General features: G+C 36.8%; 3 protein-coding genes across 5 annotated transcripts; 2 read left to right on the top strand and 1 right to left on the bottom strand.

Annotated features, from left to right (window-relative positions):
• Positions 1 to 1,248: 1,248 nt before the first annotated feature.
• LOC147569543 (sulfate transporter 1.3-like) lies at positions 1,249 to 21,221 on the bottom strand. 3 transcript variants are annotated; one of them, XM_086656024.1, is made up of 14 exons: positions 20,903 to 21,221; positions 4,522 to 4,903; positions 4,374 to 4,422; positions 4,072 to 4,279; positions 3,806 to 3,980; positions 3,570 to 3,635; positions 3,378 to 3,491; positions 3,180 to 3,296; positions 2,967 to 3,093; positions 2,565 to 2,851; positions 2,283 to 2,473; positions 2,084 to 2,169; positions 1,911 to 1,987; positions 1,249 to 1,773 (listed from the first exon to the last, which is right to left on the bottom strand). In XM_086656024.1, the coding sequence occupies exons 2-14, from the start codon at positions 4,861 to 4,863 to the stop codon at positions 1,630 to 1,632; spliced, it is 1,983 nt and encodes a 660-aa protein (XP_086512150.1). In that variant the 5' UTR covers positions 4,864 to 4,903; positions 20,903 to 21,221; the 3' UTR covers positions 1,249 to 1,629. The 3 variants fall into 3 exon arrangements, with proteins under 3 accessions (XP_086512150.1, XP_086512148.1, XP_086512149.1); XM_086656022.1 differs by lacking the exon at positions 20,903 to 21,221 and adding an exon at positions 20,286 to 20,435; XM_086656023.1 differs by lacking the exon at positions 20,903 to 21,221 and adding an exon at positions 6,313 to 6,398.
• On the top strand, positions 7,842 to 9,750 carry LOC147569545 (uncharacterized). The gene is made up of 7 exons (XM_086663015.1): positions 7,842 to 7,893; positions 8,033 to 8,149; positions 8,545 to 8,661; positions 8,835 to 8,915; positions 9,076 to 9,156; positions 9,275 to 9,503; positions 9,673 to 9,750. Exons 2-7 carry the CDS (start codon positions 8,034 to 8,036, stop codon positions 9,748 to 9,750), a joined length of 702 nt encoding a protein of 233 aa, XP_086519141.1. The 5' UTR covers positions 7,842 to 7,893; position 8,033.
• On the top strand, positions 10,524 to 11,240 carry LOC147569544 (uncharacterized). The gene has a single exon (XM_086663002.1). It carries the CDS (start codon positions 10,524 to 10,526, stop codon positions 11,238 to 11,240), a length of 717 nt encoding a protein of 238 aa, XP_086519128.1.
• Positions 21,222 to 21,604: the final 383 nt, after the last annotated feature.

The following is a 21,604-nucleotide window of genomic DNA, read 5'->3' as shown; positions in this document are numbered from 1 at the left end:
GGCGGTTTGGTGAAGAGGTGAGAGGCGGTTTTGGTTTCTAAAAGCTATTCAATTTGGTTTCTAAATTGGATAGAAACCGCCAAGCTAAGCTTTCCAAAATTGAGGTCGGTGGATGCATACCAAATTGGTTTCCAATTTTGGTTCAATTCCTACCGCCTCATAATAATATAAATAGGGGATTGATCAACATCAACAACACACCAACACAAGCAACAACAACTCTTCTTTAGAGAGCTAGAGAGAGAGAGCAAGTAAGAGAGTTTTTTGTTCATAGTTTTTGAGCGGTGTTAAATTTCTCGGTCGTCGAAGATTTAGTATAGAAGGTTAATTTCTATACGGTACCATCTTGGGACGAACTTGCGGGTTGTGTTAGTCGTCTTCATCTATCCTTCAATAAAGATTTCTTGTTCGCCCGAGGACGTAGGCTTTAAAGCCGAACCTCGTTAAATTCTGTTCGCATATTTGATTTTGACTTAGCTTTTCGATTAATCTTCATAATCGGATCAATTTCTAGATAGGTTCGATAGCTTCCGCGACTTTTAGTTATAACAGTCAGCAAAAGAAAGAACGTAAATAAATTGCACAGTATGACAGAGAAGACATTAAATCCCTCTAGGGCAAGCAATGGTTGCTGGAACTAAGCCCGTTGCTGGAAGATGGGATTATGCAATATATGGGCCGACGAGACTAGAGAATATTATCCGGGTTGCTGGAAGATGGGACTATGCAGTATATGGGCCGACGAGAAGATTTTCCAGAGAAACAAACTTCTTCTTCGATTCCGACCAGCATCTCCGACCACCATCACCACCACCATTTTCTGTTCTTTTTTTCTTCCTCCTCTCTAACTTCTCCCCCTCTCTTTCATGTTGTTCTCTCTCTTCCTCTTTCTCACTCTCTCTAGCTCTCTCGCCCTCTCACAGTCCACCTCTCTCGCTTTCTCTCCCACACTGTCTATCTCTCTCACTCACTGTCCCCCTTTCTCACTGTCTATCTCTCTCTCTCTCACTCACACACAATCTATATCTCCATCTCTCTCACAGTTCCTCTCTATATCCCACTCTCTCTTTTACAGCATCACTCCATATAAATTGTTTTTCTCTTGAAGAATACTTCTAAAACTTCTTGCACCATAGAGAGAGAGAGAGAGAACGAACATCTTCCTATCTCAAAAAGCAGATGAGGCTTAAGGAGCAAAAATGGTGAAATGCGACTTTTTATCTAGTAAAACAGTAAAAGGTGGAGATATCAGATACATCATGTCCTTATGAACCGAATGCCACTAGCTTGTTATAAGATGACAATGTAAACCAAACTTCCGAATGCTACTAGCTTGTTATAAGATGACAATAAAAGCCAAACTTTACGAGAGATTACACTATCTCAACAACAACATATTGACATCTTTTTGAGAAGATCAAAATTTACATACAATAGTGATACAACAAAAGAGAAAGAATACCTAATAATTTCTGCAGCATTACACCCCACAACTTACCTACTTACTCATTTATTGAATTATGTATAAGAACTTCATTAAACTGTGATTCCATCTCTCTTCAAGTTGTGTTCTTTCGGACATGTTAGAGCCGTGGAGAAGATGAAGATGGTGAAAACACTTTGAATCTCTTAGAAGTCATCGAGTGTATTTGGATTGCAGGTTAGAACAGCCTCTCCTACTGTAAGAAATATCTTGTCTTGACCAATCATGTCAACTAAATTTGATGTGTGAAGCTTGCCAATCACTTCCGGTCCGGGATTTGCTAGAACAAGCTGTGGAAAAGTATTATCATCTATAAATATTTGCCGGACATGAGATATGAAAAATTTGTTTAAACAGATGGGCAACTTGTGTCTAGTACAACCCGCCTAAAAAATGATATTATTTCGATGGTTAATAGTGAACGTACCTCAATGTCTCGCTTTCTTAAGCTTTTAAACAAATCCTCGAGTGCTTGAATGCCACTAGTATCGATGTCAGTAACAGCTACAACAAGCATAAATAGTCGGTACGAATCATATCTAACAAGAACAAAACATCTTAAACATATAAACGAACATCGAACTAAGTTGGGTTACTTACGCGACATTTCAACGATTAAGAACTCAATTCTTGGAAGATCTTTTGCTTTTATAAGTTCTTGTTCATCAGTCAACCACCTCAAGATCCTGCAACAAAAGTTTCTTTAAATGCTATCCCTTCTATTAAATCATAAGCTTCAAGAGATCAACCAAATCGATTTGAGATGGAAATAGAGTTACAAGGATTCTAGAAACACTACCTTTCCCTAATATAGTTGGAGTTCGAAAAATAAATTGCTGAGTCTACCCTCACGATCAAAACGCCTGGGACCTTTGTCGCCTCCGGATATTGCTCTATGTTCCTGTAAACTGTCGTTCTCGGGATTTTCCCGAGTACTGCGGTTCTTGGTCTTGTTACTTGTAGGAGGAGTTTAGCGAATGATATCGAGACCTGTTCTTTCCAATAGTTTGGTCTTTGTGATATAACTTCTTTGGGTCAGATTAGAAAAAGAATTTGAGATTATTGTAATAGCGATGCTTACCGCTATTAAAAGCCCTATCTCAACAGAAGCGAAAACCACACCGAAAAAAGCTCCCAAGCAAGCAACAAAATCAAATTTATCGATCTTCCAAATAAGAATTGCTGCCTCGAAGTCGATTAGACCAATGACGGCCGAGATAATTATAGAAGACAAAATGGCATTTGGTGTATACTTAAAGAGGGGTGTTAGAACTAACAGAGTTAGAACAACAACACAAGACATAACAATGTTGGACATAGCAGTTTGGCAGCCGGACATGAAATTCACGGCAGAGCGAGAGAAGGAACCTGAAATAAAAGCGACGAGTTTTTAGTTAAGTGACTCTATCGTTAGGCTCAGGCCTGGACGAGGAGCCAGACCCGAGTCCTGAGCCCAAGCTACATAATGTGGTAGTGTTCTTACCAGTAGCAACATAACAAGATGTCATTGAACCAACAACATTCATTGTTCCTAATGCCACCATTTCTTTGTTTCCATCTAGTTGATAATCTTTCATGGCTGCAAATGTTCGTCCGATAGCTACAGCTTCCTAATGAACTCAAACAAAAAATGATTAGACTAAAGAAACAACCTCTTCATTATGTATTATGAAAACTGAATGCAGAATTAGCTTACCGTTAAAGCGATCATACCAGCCACGACTCCGACCCTAATACCCACAGTTAGATATTCACCACTGAAGTAAATTAGTCTCACTGATGAAGGATTCATACCTTTCTCTATATGTTTGACCTTGATATAATAAAATTTTCATTAATTATCCTGGTTTTTCTCTTCGATTTCCAACAAGTGTTCTAGAAAAGATTCACTTACAATTTGAACACCTTCCTTATCGGCACGAGTGATATATACAAAAAAGGTAGAGACGATAACAGAGATCAAAGGAGCAATTGCAGGCACCCAAAAGAGTTTCTTGTTTTTCTTCCCCTGTTTCCAAGATATACATCAAAATCAAGATATTGAATTCATCAAAGTTGAAGAGAGTTGAGAACAAATGAGACTTACTATGTACTTTGCCAAGATCAAGAACACCAAGAACGACAAACCTATCAGTACAGTATGCCAGTTCCACTGCAAAATCAAAGACAGTTGAGAGTTCGGAAGCATTCTAAACTTACTTTAGTCTGAGTTGAGGGATAGCTGACTCGGTTTTACACTAGACTACTATTATCTTCAAAGCGAAGAGAGTTAACAGATTCAGATGAGTCAGATTTAGATGTTTATGAAATTAATATGCTTACCCCATGATGTACCCAACCCCAAACTGAGTGCATAACAGAAACAATATCGCTCTTTTTGGTGAACTTGTCGATACCAAGTAATCCTTTAAGTTGTTGAAGGGCGATTGTGACTGCAGCACCAGCCATAAACCCAACAATTGCGGCATGTGATAAGAAATCAATCAAGAAGCCTAGTCTAAAACCAAAACCAACCAAGATTCAGATAAAATCGACACAACAAACCTGGAACCATAAACCAGAAGATATGATCTGTAAAGCTCAATTACCTAAGAAACCCAAGTGACAATTGAGTAATCCCCGCAAAAAATGTAGCCGTAAATGCTAGTCTTTGGTACTCTAATTTATGTTTTTCAGGATCAATCTCGTTACGAAGTAGAGTTCCCAACAAGAGAGATACAACGGCTACTGGTCCAATGGCAATATCTCTTGAACTTCCCATGAAGGCATATATCAATGGTGGAACAAAACTAGAGTCTGTAACATTACTCGAACAACATAAGCGATTAGAATACTATAAATATATTTTTAATTAGTGAATGCAAGATGTTGATGAATGATAGAAACTTACATAACCCAAACTGTGGATCCAAATTTGCAAGCTTGGCATAACCGATGTCCTGTTTTAGATGAAAGAGAAAAGTTTAGAGAATTGTGATGATCAAAGAAACTTAGTACCCAACTTCATATTTATTTTTCACTTTCGAAGTGGTACTTACTTGTGGTATACAAAGACTTGCAATGGTGAGTCCAGCAATCAAATCTCCTTTAAATTTAGAAAAATTGTAGTGTCTTCCCCACTCAAGAATTGGAAAGATGGCTTGAATTCCGAGTACGAACTTTCTTGATTTTGTTTGATCCTTGAAAGGGCGAAAAGGATCATCCGAGAAAAATGTTTCCTTGATTGTATTTGTTAATTGCTTCCATAAATTTTGCTTCGGCGGTACTCCCACCTTATGAACATATTGTTCGTTTCCGACATGCCTTTGAAACGACATGTTTGGCATTTCTGTCTCGTTAGTGTCATGTTCATTGTCGGTGGAATGAACCGAATGACCCATTTAAATATCGAAACTTTATATCAAAGTGTTTGATATTTACCTGAAGATTAAGCAACAAAAAACAGATGATTGTGAGCAAAAGATACCAAATGCTGATTCCAGAGTCCCATTTAATCATGTAACTCCAAGTTAAGTGACAGGTTCTGTCTATAACAAGCATATATAATTTTATACCCACTAAATTCGTGTCGATAAATTCATGATAAGTGTAATGATCCCATGAAAACAAGAAAAAAAAACTATACTTTCTTCTAAGTAGAGAATTGTATCATAAGGTTGTCTTATGAGATAACTAGAAATACAATTCTTATATAGAAACCACCCAAATAGGTATAGAAGAATTACATTAATGGTGCGTTTGGTTGCAGGATTCCTAACTAGGATTCCTATCAAAAGTGGGATTTGGTAGGAATCATGAATCCTTGGTCTGTTTGACTACCAAGAATCATAGGACTCTTAATTCCAAAATTTGTATTGGACCAAAATCCCACCCTACCCCTTAGAATTTGCTAGGATTTTGGATTAATAAACCTAAATTTCAAACTTAAAATCAATAAAAATTTATTTCCTTTTAAAAAAATAATTATTTTTTCAAAAATCATTATTTTTTTAAAAAATATTAATTTTTTCAAAAATCATTATTTTTTTCAAAATTTTTTTTTTTTCAAAAATCATTATTTTTCTTAAAAAGCATTATTTTCTTAAAAAATCATTATTTTCTTAAAAAATCACTATTTTTTTTTTAAAATTATTATATTTCTTTTAAAAATCATTATTTTTTAAAAAAACATTATTTTCTAAAAAAATTCATTATATTTTTCAAAAATCATTTTTTTTCAAAAATCATTATTTTTTAAAAAAATCAGTAGTTTTTTAAATATTAATAATTTTTCAAAAATCATTATTTTTTCAAAAATCACTATTTTTTTTTTCAAAAATCATTATTTTTGAAGAATATTGATTTTTGAAAAATAATTATTTTGTAGAAGGAATAACTATTTTTTGAAAATAATAATAATTTTTGAAAAAAATAATGATTTGGAAAAAAATAATGATTTTGAAAAAAATAATATTTTTAAAATAATTATTTCGTAGAAAGAAATAACTATTTTTGAAATTTTCGTGAAAAAAATAGGTTTCATAAAATTTCAGTTACCGGAAAAAATAGTTTTCATGAAATTTCAGTTACTCAGAGACAATATTTGGATGAGATTTTGTTTTTGGATATTATTCATGAATTTGAATGATATTATTTTAATTAGAATCTTATTTTGTAAGAATCCAAATATAATAGACAAACAAACCAAAGGATTTTAAATCAAGAATCTTAGAATTCTTATTGGTTACCAAACAAACCAAAAGAAACCATTTGGATTCATGAATCCGTGAAATCATGAATCCCAAGGACTCATGAATCCGTGGATTCATGAATCCTGCAACCAAACGCACCATAAACTCTAAATTATGAATCTCCATGATTTTTCCATAACACACAGTCAAGATAGCTTATTAGTAAGTATGAAAACGATAAAAAATTTAGTTGACAAGTTGATGTTTATATCTTTTTAAGACTTCACTTTTTCTAGTGACTTTGAACTGCAAGTAATGACGACCCAATTAGATTGACATCTATGATCGACCGCTCAAATTGGAAAGGAAAACAGAAAAGAATTGAATAATCTAAAACAAGTGATGGGACATAAAGTTTAGCCCTGCATCACCAAACTGGAAAAAAAGAAGTTGAATAAAAAAAAGGATTTTTGAGGGAGAGGACCAAAATTAGCCCGGTAAATTAGCTTCCGCCCCAGCCCATGTCCGAATTGCGGGAGAGGTCCAAAATGTCAGATCCATCTGACAATTCCTGTTTCTAAGGGTTATTCCCTTCCCGTTTTGCCCTGCCTGGTTCTCCCTTACCTGCCTTAATGGGCGATTGACATGGCAATTAATGAGCCGAAATTGTCAAATCCGGAGCATTAAATGAGGAGAAAATATCTCCAATTTTATTTCCTTCCCTCTCTAATCTGATTTCCTTCCCTTATCTCCCCGCCCAAATCTCTCCTTTATTTTCTTCTTTCTCTCTCTATCCTCTGTTCTCTCTCCTGTAATGGCGCCATTTTTTCATCCAAATTTTTGGGTTGAAATTTTCTGTCCCGCTCAAAATCTATCAACTGTTTCTAGCTCTATTTATAGACAGAAGCTCATCATCTTTTGAAAGACCAACTGTTACTGTTCTTCCACATCAGGTTAGTGATTTTAATGTTCATCATCTTCCTGGCTTGAAGGGAACTCTAGTGTTTTGCCTCACTCATCTTCTGCCATGAATACTCCTTAGACCCAAACAAAAACAAAAATAAAAACAAAAACAAAAACAAAAACAAAAGCATTTAAACTCATCTTCTAGCCTTGAATGGTATCATTTAATGTTATCATTTTAATGTTCTTAAATCTCATCTTTTAGCCTTCAATGTTATCATTTAATGTTTCTTTTGGTCCACTGCTCTTTAAAGACAAACAGTTAGACACTACATTTCATTCATATTTGTTTTGCTTGACTGTCCCTTTCATGTTTATGCCCTGAATACTCCTTAAACAAGAACAAAAACATTTAAACTCATCTACTTGCATTGAATGAAGTAATTTCAAGTTGATGGATGTACTTCCAACAGAAGGTCACCAAAATGATGAATATTAGGATCCTTTGAACAACTCCTTCGAAACTAATGATTTACTGTAACACTAGTTCATTGCCCACCAATCAAGTACTTCAAGACACCACCCTTAATGAATTTGTATATTTACTAGTCAGTATACAGTTTCCTTTTTGTTTTATAGTTGATTGTACATTTTTTAGTTTCTACTTAGTTATATAGTGTTTGTTCTTGGTCAGTTTTCTGTACATGTTTATATACAGTGGCCAAGTTTACCGTACATTGTTCAGTTCCCGTTTTGCAATATGTCTGTACTTTCGTTTAGTTAACTTTTGCAGGTCGGATTGCATATCTCTAATCTTAACACGTCAACTTTGAATCGGTATATTTTCATTCCTTATACTTTCGTTTTTATTGTTCAACTATACCGTACATTTTCCCGTTCCTTATCCGTTAACCCGTTTTTTCTTCGTTGGATAGTTTACAGAACATTCTAAAGTTCCCGACTTTCTCTTATGCAGAATGAACAGAGAAGAAATGTCGTCCCAGTCAAATGAAGAGTCCATTCGTGAACCAGAACGTCAATTCTTCAGTCTCCACCCATCAAGTATCTCAAGATCACCACCCTTAATGAATCGGTATATTTTCATTCCTTATACTTTCGTTTTTATTGTTCAACTATACCGTACATTTTTACGTTTCTTATCCGTTAGCCCGTTCCCTCGTCTTTGGATAGTTTACGGAACATTCTAAAGTTCCCGACATTCTCTTGTGCAGAATGAACAGAGAAGAAATGTCGTCCCAGTGTAATGAAGAGTCCATTCGTGAACCAGAACGTCAATTCTTCAGTCTCCACCCATCAAGTATCTCAAGATCACCACCCATAATGAATCGGTATATTTTCATTCCTTATACTTTCGTTTTTATTGTTCAACTGTAGTGTACATTATTACGTTCCTTGTCCGTTATTTAGTTCCCTCGTGGTTTGATAGTTTACAGAACATTCTAAAGTTCCCGACCTTCTCTTATGCAGAATGAGCAGAGAAGAAATGGCGTCCCAGTCAAATGAAGATTCCATTCGTGAAGCAGATCGTGAATTCTGCAGTCCCTACCCATCAAGTACTTCAAGATCACCACCCTTAATGAATAGGTATATTTATTAGTCAGTATGTAATTCCAGTTGTGCTTTATAGTTGGTTGTACATGTTGTAGTTCCCACGTAGTTATACAAGGTGTGTTGTACTTGGTCAGTTTTCTGTACATGTGTCCTTCACCTCTGTACATGTTCCTTCACCTCTTCACCTTATTCCTGTAATTATTCAGGTTTGAACTTGAATTCTTCCCTTCGAATGCTTCAAATTTGTCAAGATCATCACCCTCAATGAGTACAGAAGCAATGAATCGGTACATTTTCATTCCTTATATTTTCAATTATATTGGTCAAGTATTTTGTACAAATTTAAGTTCCTGATCCGTTCGCCTGTTTCCTTGTCGTTTGATAGTTGACGGTACATTATTCAGTTCCCTTTTCCTATATATCTATATATTTCGTTAACTTATGCAGGTTGGAATGTGGTTTTGTCATGCCTAATTCTTCAATTGTGCCTCGATCATACACTTCAATGATTCCACAAGAGTTGAATCGGTACGGTACTTGGTGTGTTATACCTTTTTTTGACTGGGAGTTGTAAAAAGTCTGGTTCCCAATTAAATGTAAGGTTAGTTTTTCCGTTCCTGGTTTTAAACTTTGTGTATTTTTGTAGGTCGCCCAGTGATTTCTTCTTACCCCCGCCTTCTAACCATGGTGATGGTTCCACTGCTCTTGTCAGAAGAGAACCTCTCCGGTCTGAGAGTTGGCCTGAAGTATTCACCCATGAGGGTCAAGAATTTCCTGGCGGTGTGATTGCATTTCGCCAGGCTCTCAGTCGATACTCAATCAAACACGGTTACAATTATGTGTTTGTGAAGAATGACCGCGATCGTGTCACCTGTGTTTGCAAAAGTACAAAGTGCAAGTGGAAAATACACGCGGTTGCTCCTCTTAAGTCGAGATCTATGTTTATCCTGAAAGCCTACAACCCCGTTCACACCTGTGAAGACTTCATCACTGGTGTACGGAAACCTCGACTATCGACTGAAGCTGTTAGTTTATTGATTGCAGAAGACATTAGAGAAAACCCTACCAAGAGCACGAAGGATATTGTTAGTTCCTTCAAAAAAGATTATGGTATTAAACTGAGTTACTACTACTCATATCATGCTCGAAATGCGGCAATTTGTATAGGATTTGGTGATGAAGCTGATTCCTATGCAAAACTCTCCTGGTATGTTGATGCTCTGTCACGATCTAATCCTAACAGTCATATCGATCTGGAAGTTGATGAAGAGTCGCATCGTTTTGTAAGAATTTTCATTGCTCTTGGAGCATGCATAGAAGGTTACAAGCATTGTAGACCTCTGATATTTGTTGATGGTACGTTTGCTAAAACAAAGTATAATGGATGTATTCTTGCTGCAGTTGCGAAGAATGGAAACGACGGTAATTATTCTATTTCTCTTGAAACTGTCCCTGTACATTGTGTAATTGTCCGAAAACCATATAGTTGTCTGTTCATTAGTTAGTTCCCGAGACATGCTTACATTTACAAGAAACAGTAATGTATATACTCAATCATTGTGTTGTACGCAGGTTTTTTCATTCTTGCCTATGCTGTTGTTGATGTAGAAAACGATCACAACTGGCTCTGGTTTTTTGGGAACTTGAAGAAGTGTATAGATATTGGTGAATCACTTACTTTTATGTCTGATAGGCATAACGGTATATTAAATGGTGTTCGGAATGTATTCCCATCGGCCAACCACTCCTACTGCGTGTGGCATTTGCGGAACAACTTGAATTTACGAGTTAGAAATGGTGCCAAGAAGTCAGATTATTTTCAGTCATTGATGTTCAAAGCGGCTCGTGCACTTACTGCCTCGGACTTTAGCAAATACACTGGGGAGATTTGTGTAATGGGTGGGGCTGGAGCTGAAGCTTTTTTGAACTCAGTCGACCCTGTTCATTGGGCAGATGCCTTCTTTCCAGGGAAAAGGTACGGTTTAATTTGCTCTTCCTTGTCTGAGTCCTTCAATTCATGGATCCGAGACGAGAGAGTTATGCCAGTAACAGTCATGCTCGATATGCTGCGAATGAAGATCATGAATATGATGAACGAGAGGCGAGTGGAGTCATCTAGTTGGTCTACTTTCTTATGCCCGAAGGTAGATAAAGAAATGCAACTGCGTTACAAAGTGGCTTGTAGTTGGACGTGCGTCCAGTCCGGTGAAGCTCAATACGAGGTATTGTCTATGCCCTCCCATTCAGTTGATTTGGCGCTACGGACCTGCACTTGTCGCAAGTGGCAAGTAGAAGGCATACCATGCGAGCATGCGATTCTGTGTATAAAAATGAACGGTGGCGATGCCTCTTCATTTTTTGATTCCAATTTCACTACCGAAGCCTATTGTAAGACGTACAGTCATCCCGTTAAGCCTGTACCTACGTTTGATGAGCCTAAATCATATGACCCAGACACGATGATTCTTCCTCCTCTCACAAAGCGACGTCCGGGTAGACCTCGTACCACTCGAATTGAAAGTGCCGGGTATTTTCCCAAAAGACAGAGGGTGTGTGGCAGATGTAATCAACTGACGACCCATAATCGTGCATCTTGTAACGAACCAATATAGTGATGGGTTAGCACTCATGTGGATGATTTTGTTTAGCACTTCTTCAAGTGTCCAGTATTTTGTTAGCACTTCCTTTTGAAATGTAAGTTTCTTTTTGTTGTCTACTGTTGTATGTAGAATACATTTCAAAAAGTTTGATGTCCACCACCAAACGGGCAGTACATTGTAAAACTGACTTTACATTGTAAAACTGGAAGTAGATTATGTAATGCCTTGTACCTGTAATGTAAGTTGTATGTGCATTTGATATTTTCTAAGCATTGAGTACCTTTCACATCTTGTGTCCTTTGGTCGAAATTGTACATAATGAATGAGTCTAAGTTGTACAAGTTTTTACCCTTCAAAAAGTTTGATGTCCACCACCAAACGGGCAGTACATTGTAAAACTGACTGTACATTGTAAAACTGGAAGTAGATTATGTAATGCCTTGTACCTGTAATGTAAGTTGTATGTGCATTTGATATTTTCTAAGCATTGAGTACCTTTCACATCTTGTGTCCTTTGGTCGAAATTGTACATAATGAATGAGTCTAAGTTGTACAAGTTTTTACCCTTCAAAAAGTTTGATGTCCACCACCAAACGGCAGTACATTATAAAACTGACTGTACATTATTAAACTGGCAGTAGATTATGTAATGCCTTGTACCTGTGATGTAAGTTGTATGTGCATTTGATATTTTCTAAGCACATACAGTACCTTTCACATCTTGTGTCCTTTGGTCGAAATTGTACATAATGAATGAGTCTAAGTTGTACAAGTTTTTACCCTTCAAAAAGTTTGATGTCCACCACCAAACGGGGAGTACATTATAAAACTGACTGTACATTAGTAAACTGGCAGTAGATTATGTAATGCCTTCTACCTGTGATGTAAGTTGAATGTGCATTTGAACAGAAACATTGACAGTAAAGTATAAAACTGACAATACATTATCTAACTAAAATACCTTTGGTCGAAGTTTTTGAAATTAAAAACCTTAACTTAGTTATCCGCTCTGGCATAATACAAAACATAATACAAAACAGAAGTATTTTTCAGTACAACAGTAGTTAATAACATTTGTACAACATTTTTTACAATTATCAGCTGTCCTTTTACATCATCTTACTCCAAGCCTTTTGTGACTCCCTTAAAATTTTGTACGTCACCTCCGTTCTCATTCTTCTAGCTCTGTCGGTAAATTGTTCGGGCTGCGTGCAACTGTCTGGCATGCGAAAGTCTTGACTGTGTATGAATATTCTTTCCAGATGCAGCATTACGAAAAGACCGCAGTCCGGTCTGCAGGATAAAAACAAATTTTTCATTATACCAAGTTGTAGCCATTAGAAGAAGTAAAGAAGAGAACAACTCAATGTCTAGAGTACGGTAAGTTATAAAACTGCTAGTGCATTATGTAATGTCTACTGGACAGTAAGTTATGCTTTGTGTGTTTTGGAACAAATCAATTTACAGTAAACTATAAAATTGACAGTGCATTCTGTAATGTCTAGTGTACAGTAAGGTATGCTTTGACTGTTTTGGAACAAATCATATTATAGTAAACTCTATAACTGACAGTAAACTACAAAACGGACATTATAAAATGGAAAGTGAATGGGACTTACTCTTTCCCTTGCTGTGGACATTCTTCTTCCCTTAAAAATGGGATCTTTTTCTTCAGTCGTTTTCGTCCGCAGTTCAATTCATTTAACACACCTGCAAGGACTATTGCAAACTCCCTTGCATTCTTGTTGCACGTTTGAGCGAGCTGTGGATCATTGATTAGTGAATTATAGTATATCCAATCATTTTCATGGAACCTATACACCAGAAGCGTCCAGTGGTAACCATAGTATGCATCATTGGTGTATGGTGTGTTAATTGGAACACACAACACTGAGGTATGGCCTTTGATAAACTGCTCCTTAATTCTGGTCTGCAAATTTGCAGTTATTGTATCGGGGTGCCGTTTCTGGTTGATCAACGTCTGCAAATTACCAATAATACATTTTAAGAAATATTTGACAGTAACACAATACAAAAAGTTCGAAGCAATCTTACGTAGATCAAGGCTGACAAGAATATGATCTCTTTGCTTTTGTTATCTGGCCTGCTGTGGAGGTGGTCTGCAAACCAATCGATGATTTGAGAGTCGCACTCCCTATACATCATTAGATCATCTAACTCTTTTCCAGTTAGACGGTGTTCATTATCTTTCTTCCACACCTCCAGTCTGTACCGTACATTTCAAAATTTACAAGACATTCAATAATGTACGTGACACATTCAAATGTGTAATAAATTAAAATATTTACAAGAAACTTACTTTTTCCAGCCTTTCTGGCAGAACTCTAGCAGTAGAGGTCTTTCTTTCTGAAGCACATAAGGCCAAAGCCCACCTATTTTCCAGTTCCCTGAGCTCTCTTTGTCTTCTTTGTTCAAATTCATGGGTTCCACATCCACAATTTCCTTTCCCTTATCTGCCTTGAAAGTCGCTTTCCGCACACGTGGGTTTTGCTTCACCCTTCTTATAAGAGAGTTCTGAAGAGGCTTTGACCCTGATTCTCCTTTGCTTGCCACCCTCTTTGGAGGGGAAACAGTTTTCTTTAGCACTTCCTGGACTGACTCTTTGCCCATTTTGATTATATCTGCAAAATCAGAATTAGGTGGTGTCTGCAGAATATCGGAAGTATTATGTTTGCTGATCCCCTCTTCTGGTGGTGTCCAAACCACTATTTGTGTGCAGTCAATTCCCAGATCAAAGCTTGGTGGCGTAAGTTGGTTGTTGCTGATTGTACTGCCCTTCTCTTCACTTTCTACATCTATTTAATACAATGTTAGAGCTTAGGTTTGTTAAATATTTTATAATCACTATAATAACATAAACTTCATCTATTTGAAACAAAAATATGCGAATCTTACCTTTTAACAATTGATCTTTTTGTTGTAGTTTGAGTGTTTCCTCTCTTTTATGAATTCTCTGAAGCCAGGAGTCATCGTCGCTCGATAGATTAACGTCCCTGCCCCCAAGGTCATCTCTCTCATCCTCTCCGTCCTCTTTGTATTTCTCTGTTTTTATGTAATCGGGAATTAATATATGTCATTGTTATCCTCAAATTTACTGGTAAAAAAAAAACTGAGGATGCATGGCAAAGTTCCCGATAAGTTTTCTCAATCCCGGTACCCGTTTAGTAACATTTAGTTAAACGATATGCAGAATAACATGAATTAAAGTTCTGTTAAAGTAAACATAAGCTCATAAAAACCTTGACTAAAAGGGAACCACCTAATATGTCATAAAGTACCTTTGTTCAAGCCATTTTAATACGATAACCACTAACACTAAACATGTCATGAAACATCCTATCCTTAACTACTCTTTAGTACTATTTAACTTTGATTGAAATGAGTTTGACTGTAATCGGAAATTAGAGATTGCCTTTTCCTTTGCCGGCATGCTTTTGCTTCTTTGCATGATCCTCTGACTCGGACGATTCATCATCATCATCTGTTTCACTGTCACTGTTTTCTGCTTCACCGTCTTTCACTGTTTCTTCTTCACTTTCAGTCTTGTCTTCATCACTTTCACTACTTTCTTCTCCATTTTTTCCTTTTATTTCAGTTTCCTTCTTACCCTCATCTATCTGCATCTGTTCTTCTTCACTACTATCACTGTCTGTCTGACTCTCACTTTTCTGAATTTTTCCTGCCTTATTAATCTCTTTTTTCTCCACTACTCTCACTGTCTCTTCTTCTTCACTACTCTCACTGTCACTTTCCTTCTTACCCTCATCTATCTGCATCTGTTCTTCTTCACTACTCTCACTGTCGGTGTCACTCTCACTTATCTGACTTTTTCCGGCCTTAGTAATTTCACTTTTCTCCACTACTCTCACTGTCTCTTCTTCTTCACTACTCTCACTTTCACTTTTCTCCACTACTCTCACTGTCTCTTCTTCTTCACTACTCTCACTGTCACTCTCACTTATCTGACTTTCACCTGCCTTATTAACCTCTTTTTTCTCTACTCCTCTCACTGCCTCTTCTTCTTCACTACTTTCACTTTCACTATCACTCTTACCTTCCTGGTTCCCCTCATTTTTCTCTATCTCCTCTTCTTCTTCTTCTCCACTCTCACTTTCAGTTTCACTTCCTTCTTTATTCCTCTCCTCATCCTTTCCTGTCTCACTTTTATCCTGACCCTCTTCTTGTTTTTCAGTTTCACCACTTTCAGTTGCACTTCTTTCTTGTTCCTTCTCCACTTCTAGATTTTCCTGTCCTTTATCCTGCTCTTCCCTCCCATCACTCTCACTTACATTTTCTTCTCGTTCTTCCTCCCTTTCTGCTTGCCCAGTTTGTTCCCCCTCAGGTTCTAGCTGTTCTCGACTTGGACCCCCTTCATATGTTGTTGTTTCCATTCTATCTTGTGATTGCAGCACATCTGAATAAGCTTTTAAAGCTGAGTCTCTTTCCTCGCATGCTTTTGCCAGCTCCTGTCTCAAAAGAAAGATTTCTCTTTCTTGGTTCTCTATTCTCTTCAACAAATTGGTTAAGCTCTTTGGATTTTCTCCTTCTGACAAAATTCTACTTTCAACATCATTTTCTGGCCAGATTCTTCTTTCATATACCTGCAAGATTTTAAAAAATACATCAGAAAGTAACACAACTTACTGAAAATTAGACAACTGACAAGACATTAGAAAACTGACGCTTAATTACCACACTGACAGCACATTATAAACCTGTTGATACATTAAAACACAGACTGTAAATTTGTTACTACAGTTTATATGTTTCAACTATTAGATGATACCTGGTCCTCAATAAGATTTTGAAGTTTGTCGTCGAATGTCTTATCAATTTCTTGCAGAGACCATCTCACCAATCGAGGCACTTCATCCTTCACCTTGCTTATTCTATCGTAGCATAGAGTATGCTCGCAGAACCAGATCTACTCAGAGATAAAAACAATTACATAACCAATAAAATGTCACTGAATATACCAAGTGTCGTGAAGAAAATAATACTTACAGGAAGGACAATTAGGCATCCAGAAGCTTTGATTGGATCGTGTGGGTGCCAACTGATCCTGTCCATCATGTACGCGTGCACTGCTCTTGCCCACGATACTTTTTTTATTGTTTCCATTGATTCCAAGCAGTTGAGGAAGATCGGGGGAATGGAGTAACCAGTACTCGAAGCAAAGAGTAGATTAGCAGATAGGGATAAGATTACCAGCTTAACAATGTCCATATCATCCACATCTACATCGTCTACGGCTTTGTTTAGAGCCTCGGATACCGAGTGACATGTCACATAACCAGGTATTTCTCCGAAATATTTCATACAGAAGTCAATCTGTGGTTGCCTTAATACCTTGGTTTTGGGTATCACATCTTCCATTTCCCCCTCCATTGGCAAGCCCAGGATGAGGGCCACATCCTCTGCTGTCAGTTGAAGCTCTTTGCCTGCAAGTGTGAATCTTTCAGTCTTTGTATTGTAAAGGCTGAGGATTTCGAAGATAGCTTTGTTGGGTCGAACTGGATTTGCCATATCGAGCTTGTTTTCATTGAAGGCTCTCAACAGGTATTTGAAAGGAGTCTCATCCAACAACTCCTTCTGTCTGTCACTCAACTTAAAATAAGTGGTCTTCATTTGGTCCCAAATTTTACGAAGGGACCACTTGTATGCCTTTGAGAGTTTGCTATTCAGTTTGTCGGGTCGATTTTTCATCTCTTTTCCCCCCTGTTCACTTCCCTCTCCTTGAGGTTTTGTTGGCTTCTTTTGTTTCCGTTGAGGACCCTCCGGTTCTTGGGATGCTTTCCTCTTTCCTTTTGTATTCTTCACAATTTTTGGTTCAGCTTCCTGCGGGAACAAAAAAGTTTACAGTAAATTTAAAAACCGACAGTAAACTATAAAACTGACAGTGCATTATGTAATGTATGGTGTACAGTATCATATGCTTTGTGAGTGTTGGAAGAAATCAATTGTCAGTAAACTATAAAACTGACATTGCTTACTGTAATGTATTGTTTATCATATGCTATGCTTTGTGTTTTTTGGAAGAAATCAATTTACAGTAAATTATAAAACTTTCAGTGCATTATGTAATGTATAGTGTACAGTATGCCATGCTTTGCTTGTTTTGAAACATATCAGTTTACAGTAAACTATAAAACTGACAGTGCATTATGTAATGTCTACTGTACAGTAAGGTATGCTTTGTCTTTTTTGGAACAAATAAACTTAGAGTAAACTATAAAACTGACAGTAAACTATCTATTAAGAGTAAACTACAAAACGGACGTTATAAAACTGACAGTGATCTTGACCAAAGCTTTGTGCATGGGAACTAAAAAGTTTCTAGACATCTGGATCATGTACATGAAACTAAAAAAGGTAGGATGAAGTCAGTGATTTGTGAAATCTGCAGGTTAATGGGGTGTGAAAACAGAGAAATGAAGTAAGATGCATCAAATCTTTATCTGAATTTCTCTGTTTTCACACCCCATTTACCTGCAGATTTGACAATTCACTGACTTCATCCACCATGGTTACTGTTTCGACCAAAGGACAGTAAAATATTTCAAAGCTTTGTGAAAAAGTAAAACGAAATTGTGCATGGAAACTAAAAAGTTTCTAGATCACTGGATCGTGTACATGAAATTAAAAAGAGTGTGGACTTTTGTACCTTCGTCTTCCCCCTCGGACTACTCCTGGTTGGTTGTTTTTCTTTCATCTTATTTTGTTTCACGGATCTCGACCTTGTGGTTGCTGGCTCTGTAGCGATTTTTTTTGGTGAGGTTGTTTTTGTGATTTTCTTCACCATCTGCAAACAGTAAGGATCCAAGTTAAATTTGTAACAGATTTCGAAGGAATATTTAGGGTTTTTCGTCAGATTTAGGGTTTTTCTTTAGATTTAGGGTTTTTCCCTCAAAAATCCTTTTTCTTTTTGTTAAAGAAAACTTACCTTTTATGAAGAACAGCTTCAGAGTTTTTCTTTCAGAGTTTTTCTTTTACTGATTTCGAAGGAATGAAGAACAGCTTGAGTGTTTGAACAACTTGAGTCGTTCGAAGGAATGAAGAACAGCTTCAGATTTCGAAGGAATGAAGAACAGCTTGAGTTTTTGAACTGGTTTTTAGAGAGAGAGAGTGAGCGGTTTCTTTTGGGTAATGGACGAAGAATGAGGAATAATCAGGAGTAATGGAGAGAGAGAGATTGAGCGGTTTCCAAAACTGAAAGGCGTGGGCTCGAGGTAATGACGAAGTGACGTTGGGGCGGAGGAGTCATTCGAAACCTGACTTGACGTCAGACTTTGGCCAAAAAGTTCGTCAATTTCGCGCTTTTTTTTGAATGGCAGATCCGTAATATCAATGAAATCGAAGGTTTTTTAGTTTTCCACTTTCAAGGGGCTGACAATTTGGACCTGATCCATAATTCCGGACTGCCTTGGGCCCGGTCCTCATTCTTCCCATGATTTTGGGCCGTTTGCCCAAGGCCTCTAAAAAAAATTACTTAGCGGGCATGTTTGAAGCACATTCCTACTTCAAACCTAAGGGGGGGGGGGGGGGGGGTAGTGGAGCAAGATTTTCGCGGACTCTTGAGAGTCCGCGAAAGTCTGAGGCATTCAAATCCAGACATTTGAGAGTCCACGAAAGTCTGAGGCATTCAAATCCAGACATTTGAGAGTCTATGAAAGTCCGAGGCATTCGATTGTAGACAAAATATGTCCCAGACTTTGGTGGACTTCATAGTTTGATGAATTTGTGAAGGATTTGGGACAAATTTGGAAGCCAAAATGTCTTTCAAAAAACAAGAGACATTTGAAGTCCATCATGTGATCAAACAACAATAATAATATTAAAATAATAAATGTCTACCAAATGTCCATCAATGTCCACAAATATTCACAGATGTCTACGAAAGTCGAAAAATATATTTTTGAAATGTTAGTATAAATATATTATTTCATGTGATTAAACAATAGTAATAATATTAAAATAATAAATGTCTACCAAATGTCCATCAATGTCCACAAATATTCACAGATGTCTACGAAAGTCGAAAAATATATTTTTGAAATGTTAGTATAAACATATTATTTCATGTGATTAAACAATAATAATAATATTAAAATAGTAAATGTCTACCAAATGTCCATCAATGTCCACAATATTTACAGATGTCTACGAAAGTCGAAAAATATATTTTTGAAATGTTAGTATAAATATATTATTTCATGTAATTAAAAAATAATAATAATATTAAAATAATAAATATCTACCAAATGTCCATCAATGTCCACAAATATTCACAGATGTTTACGAAAGTCGAAAAATATATTTTTGAAATGTTAGTATTAATATATTATTTCATGTGATTAAATAATAATAATAATATTAAAATAATAAATGTCTACCAAATGTCCATCAATGTCCACAAATATTCACAGATGTCTACAAAAGTCGAAAAATATATTTTTGATTAGCACAAATATAATATGCATTACACATTTTGTCAATGGACTCAAGATCTTAAAATGTCCCCAGGACATTTTGTCTATGGATCAAATGTCTTGAAATGTCTATAAAGACATTTTGTCTACAAACTCTCAATGTCTTGAAAATGTCTATGAACACATGTTGTCTATAATAACTCATCCGAAATGTCTTGAAATGTCTACGGGACATTTTGTCTATGAAAGTCTGTGAAAGTCCCGCTCCACTACCCCCCCTAAATAAAGACCTTCTTCCTAAACAGAAAAGAATTGAATAATCTAAGGGTACGGCACCACCACTTATTCTGAGATGGTGCATGAGATTAGGGATTCCTTGATTACCCAAGAACACATAGGCCGTATGGCATGGGCATGTTTGAAGCACATTCCTACTTCAAACATAAACAAAGACCTTCCTAAACATGCTCGTGAAACTAGACAAATTATGCAAATTAAATTCAATATTATGATGAAAACTAGACGTGTTCTAAATCACAAATTGCAAGCACACCAGCTCCAAAGACAACAACAACAATTAGAAGATGAACTCTGTGGAAACACAAACCCAAACTTCATAGCTAGGGGTGGGAATGTTCTTTTTGGCTTCCTTGAATTTTGGGATCCCTTTCACCCAATAAGCGTACAGGTTGTTTGATTTTTATATCTCTTGTAAGTGATACAAACAATGAGTAATTGTATATACTGAGTCTCCAATGAAGTCTTTAAATTTTGTTAATATCTTGTATTTATACATTAGGTTTTTTTTGTGATTTTAGTTGAAAAAAAAAAAGAATTAGGGTTCGCGCAACTTAAGCTTGCCGTTATCTTAAGTTAGACGAGTCTGCCTTAAGTCAGCAGTTGGGCTCTTGTAGCGCTTCAGCTTTTCATGCAACACTGCACTCATTGTATATTTCCACCGCGTGCTTGTGAAAACTTGAGTCCAAACTCACTCTGCTATTGAAGCATGTTCAAACTGATCAATGGATGAGCTTCATATCAATGACAACTTACAACTTCCCAAAAGGCTAGCAAAGACTAGGAAGGCCCCGTCCATTTAGCTACCATGTCACTATAGCTGCACGAATCCATTAAAATTCTATTAAAACTATTCACATGTACAATATATGATTTGAGGAGGTTCAAGCCCTATTTCAGAATGACTTGAACATATGATGAACTTACTTGGAGCAGTGGGAGGATAAGCCGATATAGGTACATTCATCTAATGATACTTCCTCGGTGAATCTCTTTATTTGGGCTGCCGTGCCTAGGAAGATTCCTATGTTGTTGGGCAGCTTGCATATGAGGGGTTGGTGCATCCTTTGTAGTTACAATTCAGAATGTGTTTTGAACTTTGCCTGTATGAATTCTGCTCCTTGTCTGCCATCACTGTCTCCCCTCAAGTCCTTCGGAGTAACCTTCGAAGGTCTGTTGAAGTAGACCTCAGGCGAAGGAAACCCATTCGCCGGAGGTTTTAGAGAGAGAAAGGATAGAGAAAGGAAGAAGAAGAGAAAGAGAAAGAGAGAGAGAAAGGAAAAAGAGAATTTGACATACACCCCCACTATTATATGAATATTAGGACTACACCCCCACTTTTTGAAATTTTTTGATATACACCCCCACCTGGACGGAAACCGTCAACTCAGAGTTAAGTTGGATGTGTGTGAAACACACGCGCCAACCATGACGATTTTACCCTTTTGTAGTTGTTGAAATATTTTGAGCGATTTTGACATACACCCCCACTATTATATGAATTTTTGGACCACACCCCCATTTTTTGAAAAAACAAAATTTTTCAATTTGCCCTCCAACGATCATCTTTTACCTCTTTTCTTATAAACTTATTTATCTTAGACAAGCTAAAAGATCAAAGCGAAAGAA

The sequence above is a fragment of the Eschscholzia californica genome, unplaced genomic scaffold, assembly GCF_041429995.1.
Source record: "Eschscholzia californica isolate CP2 unplaced genomic scaffold, dmEscCali1.0.p SCAF_1, whole genome shotgun sequence".
In the NCBI taxonomy this organism is placed as follows: domain Eukaryota; kingdom Viridiplantae; phylum Streptophyta; class Magnoliopsida; order Ranunculales; family Papaveraceae; genus Eschscholzia; species Eschscholzia californica.
This window is presented reverse-complemented; position numbering and strand designations above follow the sequence as displayed.

What these genes read in the sequence shown, in the direction of transcription:
- LOC147569545 (XM_086663015.1), top strand. Translation starts at nt 8,034, where the DNA reads ATGAACAGAGAAGAAATGTCGTCCCAGTCAAATGAAGAGTCCATTCGT. An exon ending in TCACCACCCTTAATGAATCG is followed by an intron (nt 8,150 to 8,544) that starts GTATATTTTCAT and finishes TCTCTTATGCAG; the next exon opens with AATGAGCAGAGAAGAAATGG. An exon ending in TCACCACCCTTAATGAATAG is followed by an intron (nt 8,662 to 8,834) that starts GTATATTTATTA and finishes GTAATTATTCAG; the next exon opens with GTTTGAACTTGAATTCTTCC.
- LOC147569544 (XM_086663002.1), top strand. Translation starts at nt 10,524, where the DNA reads ATGGGTGGGGCTGGAGCTGAAGCTTTTTTGAACTCAGTCGACCCTGTT.
- LOC147569543 (XM_086656024.1), bottom strand. Translation starts at nt 4,863, where the DNA reads ATGGGTCATTCGGTTCATTCCACCGACAATGAACATGACACTAACGAG. An exon ending in CAAGTCTTTGTATACCACAA is followed by an intron (nt 4,423 to 4,521) that starts GTAAGTACCACT and finishes CATCTAAAACAG; the next exon opens with GACATCGGTTATGCCAAGCT. An exon ending in AGATAGGGCTTTTAATAGCG is followed by an intron (nt 2,474 to 2,564) that starts GTAAGCATCGCT and finishes TGGAAAGAACAG; the next exon opens with GTCTCGATATCATTCGCTAA.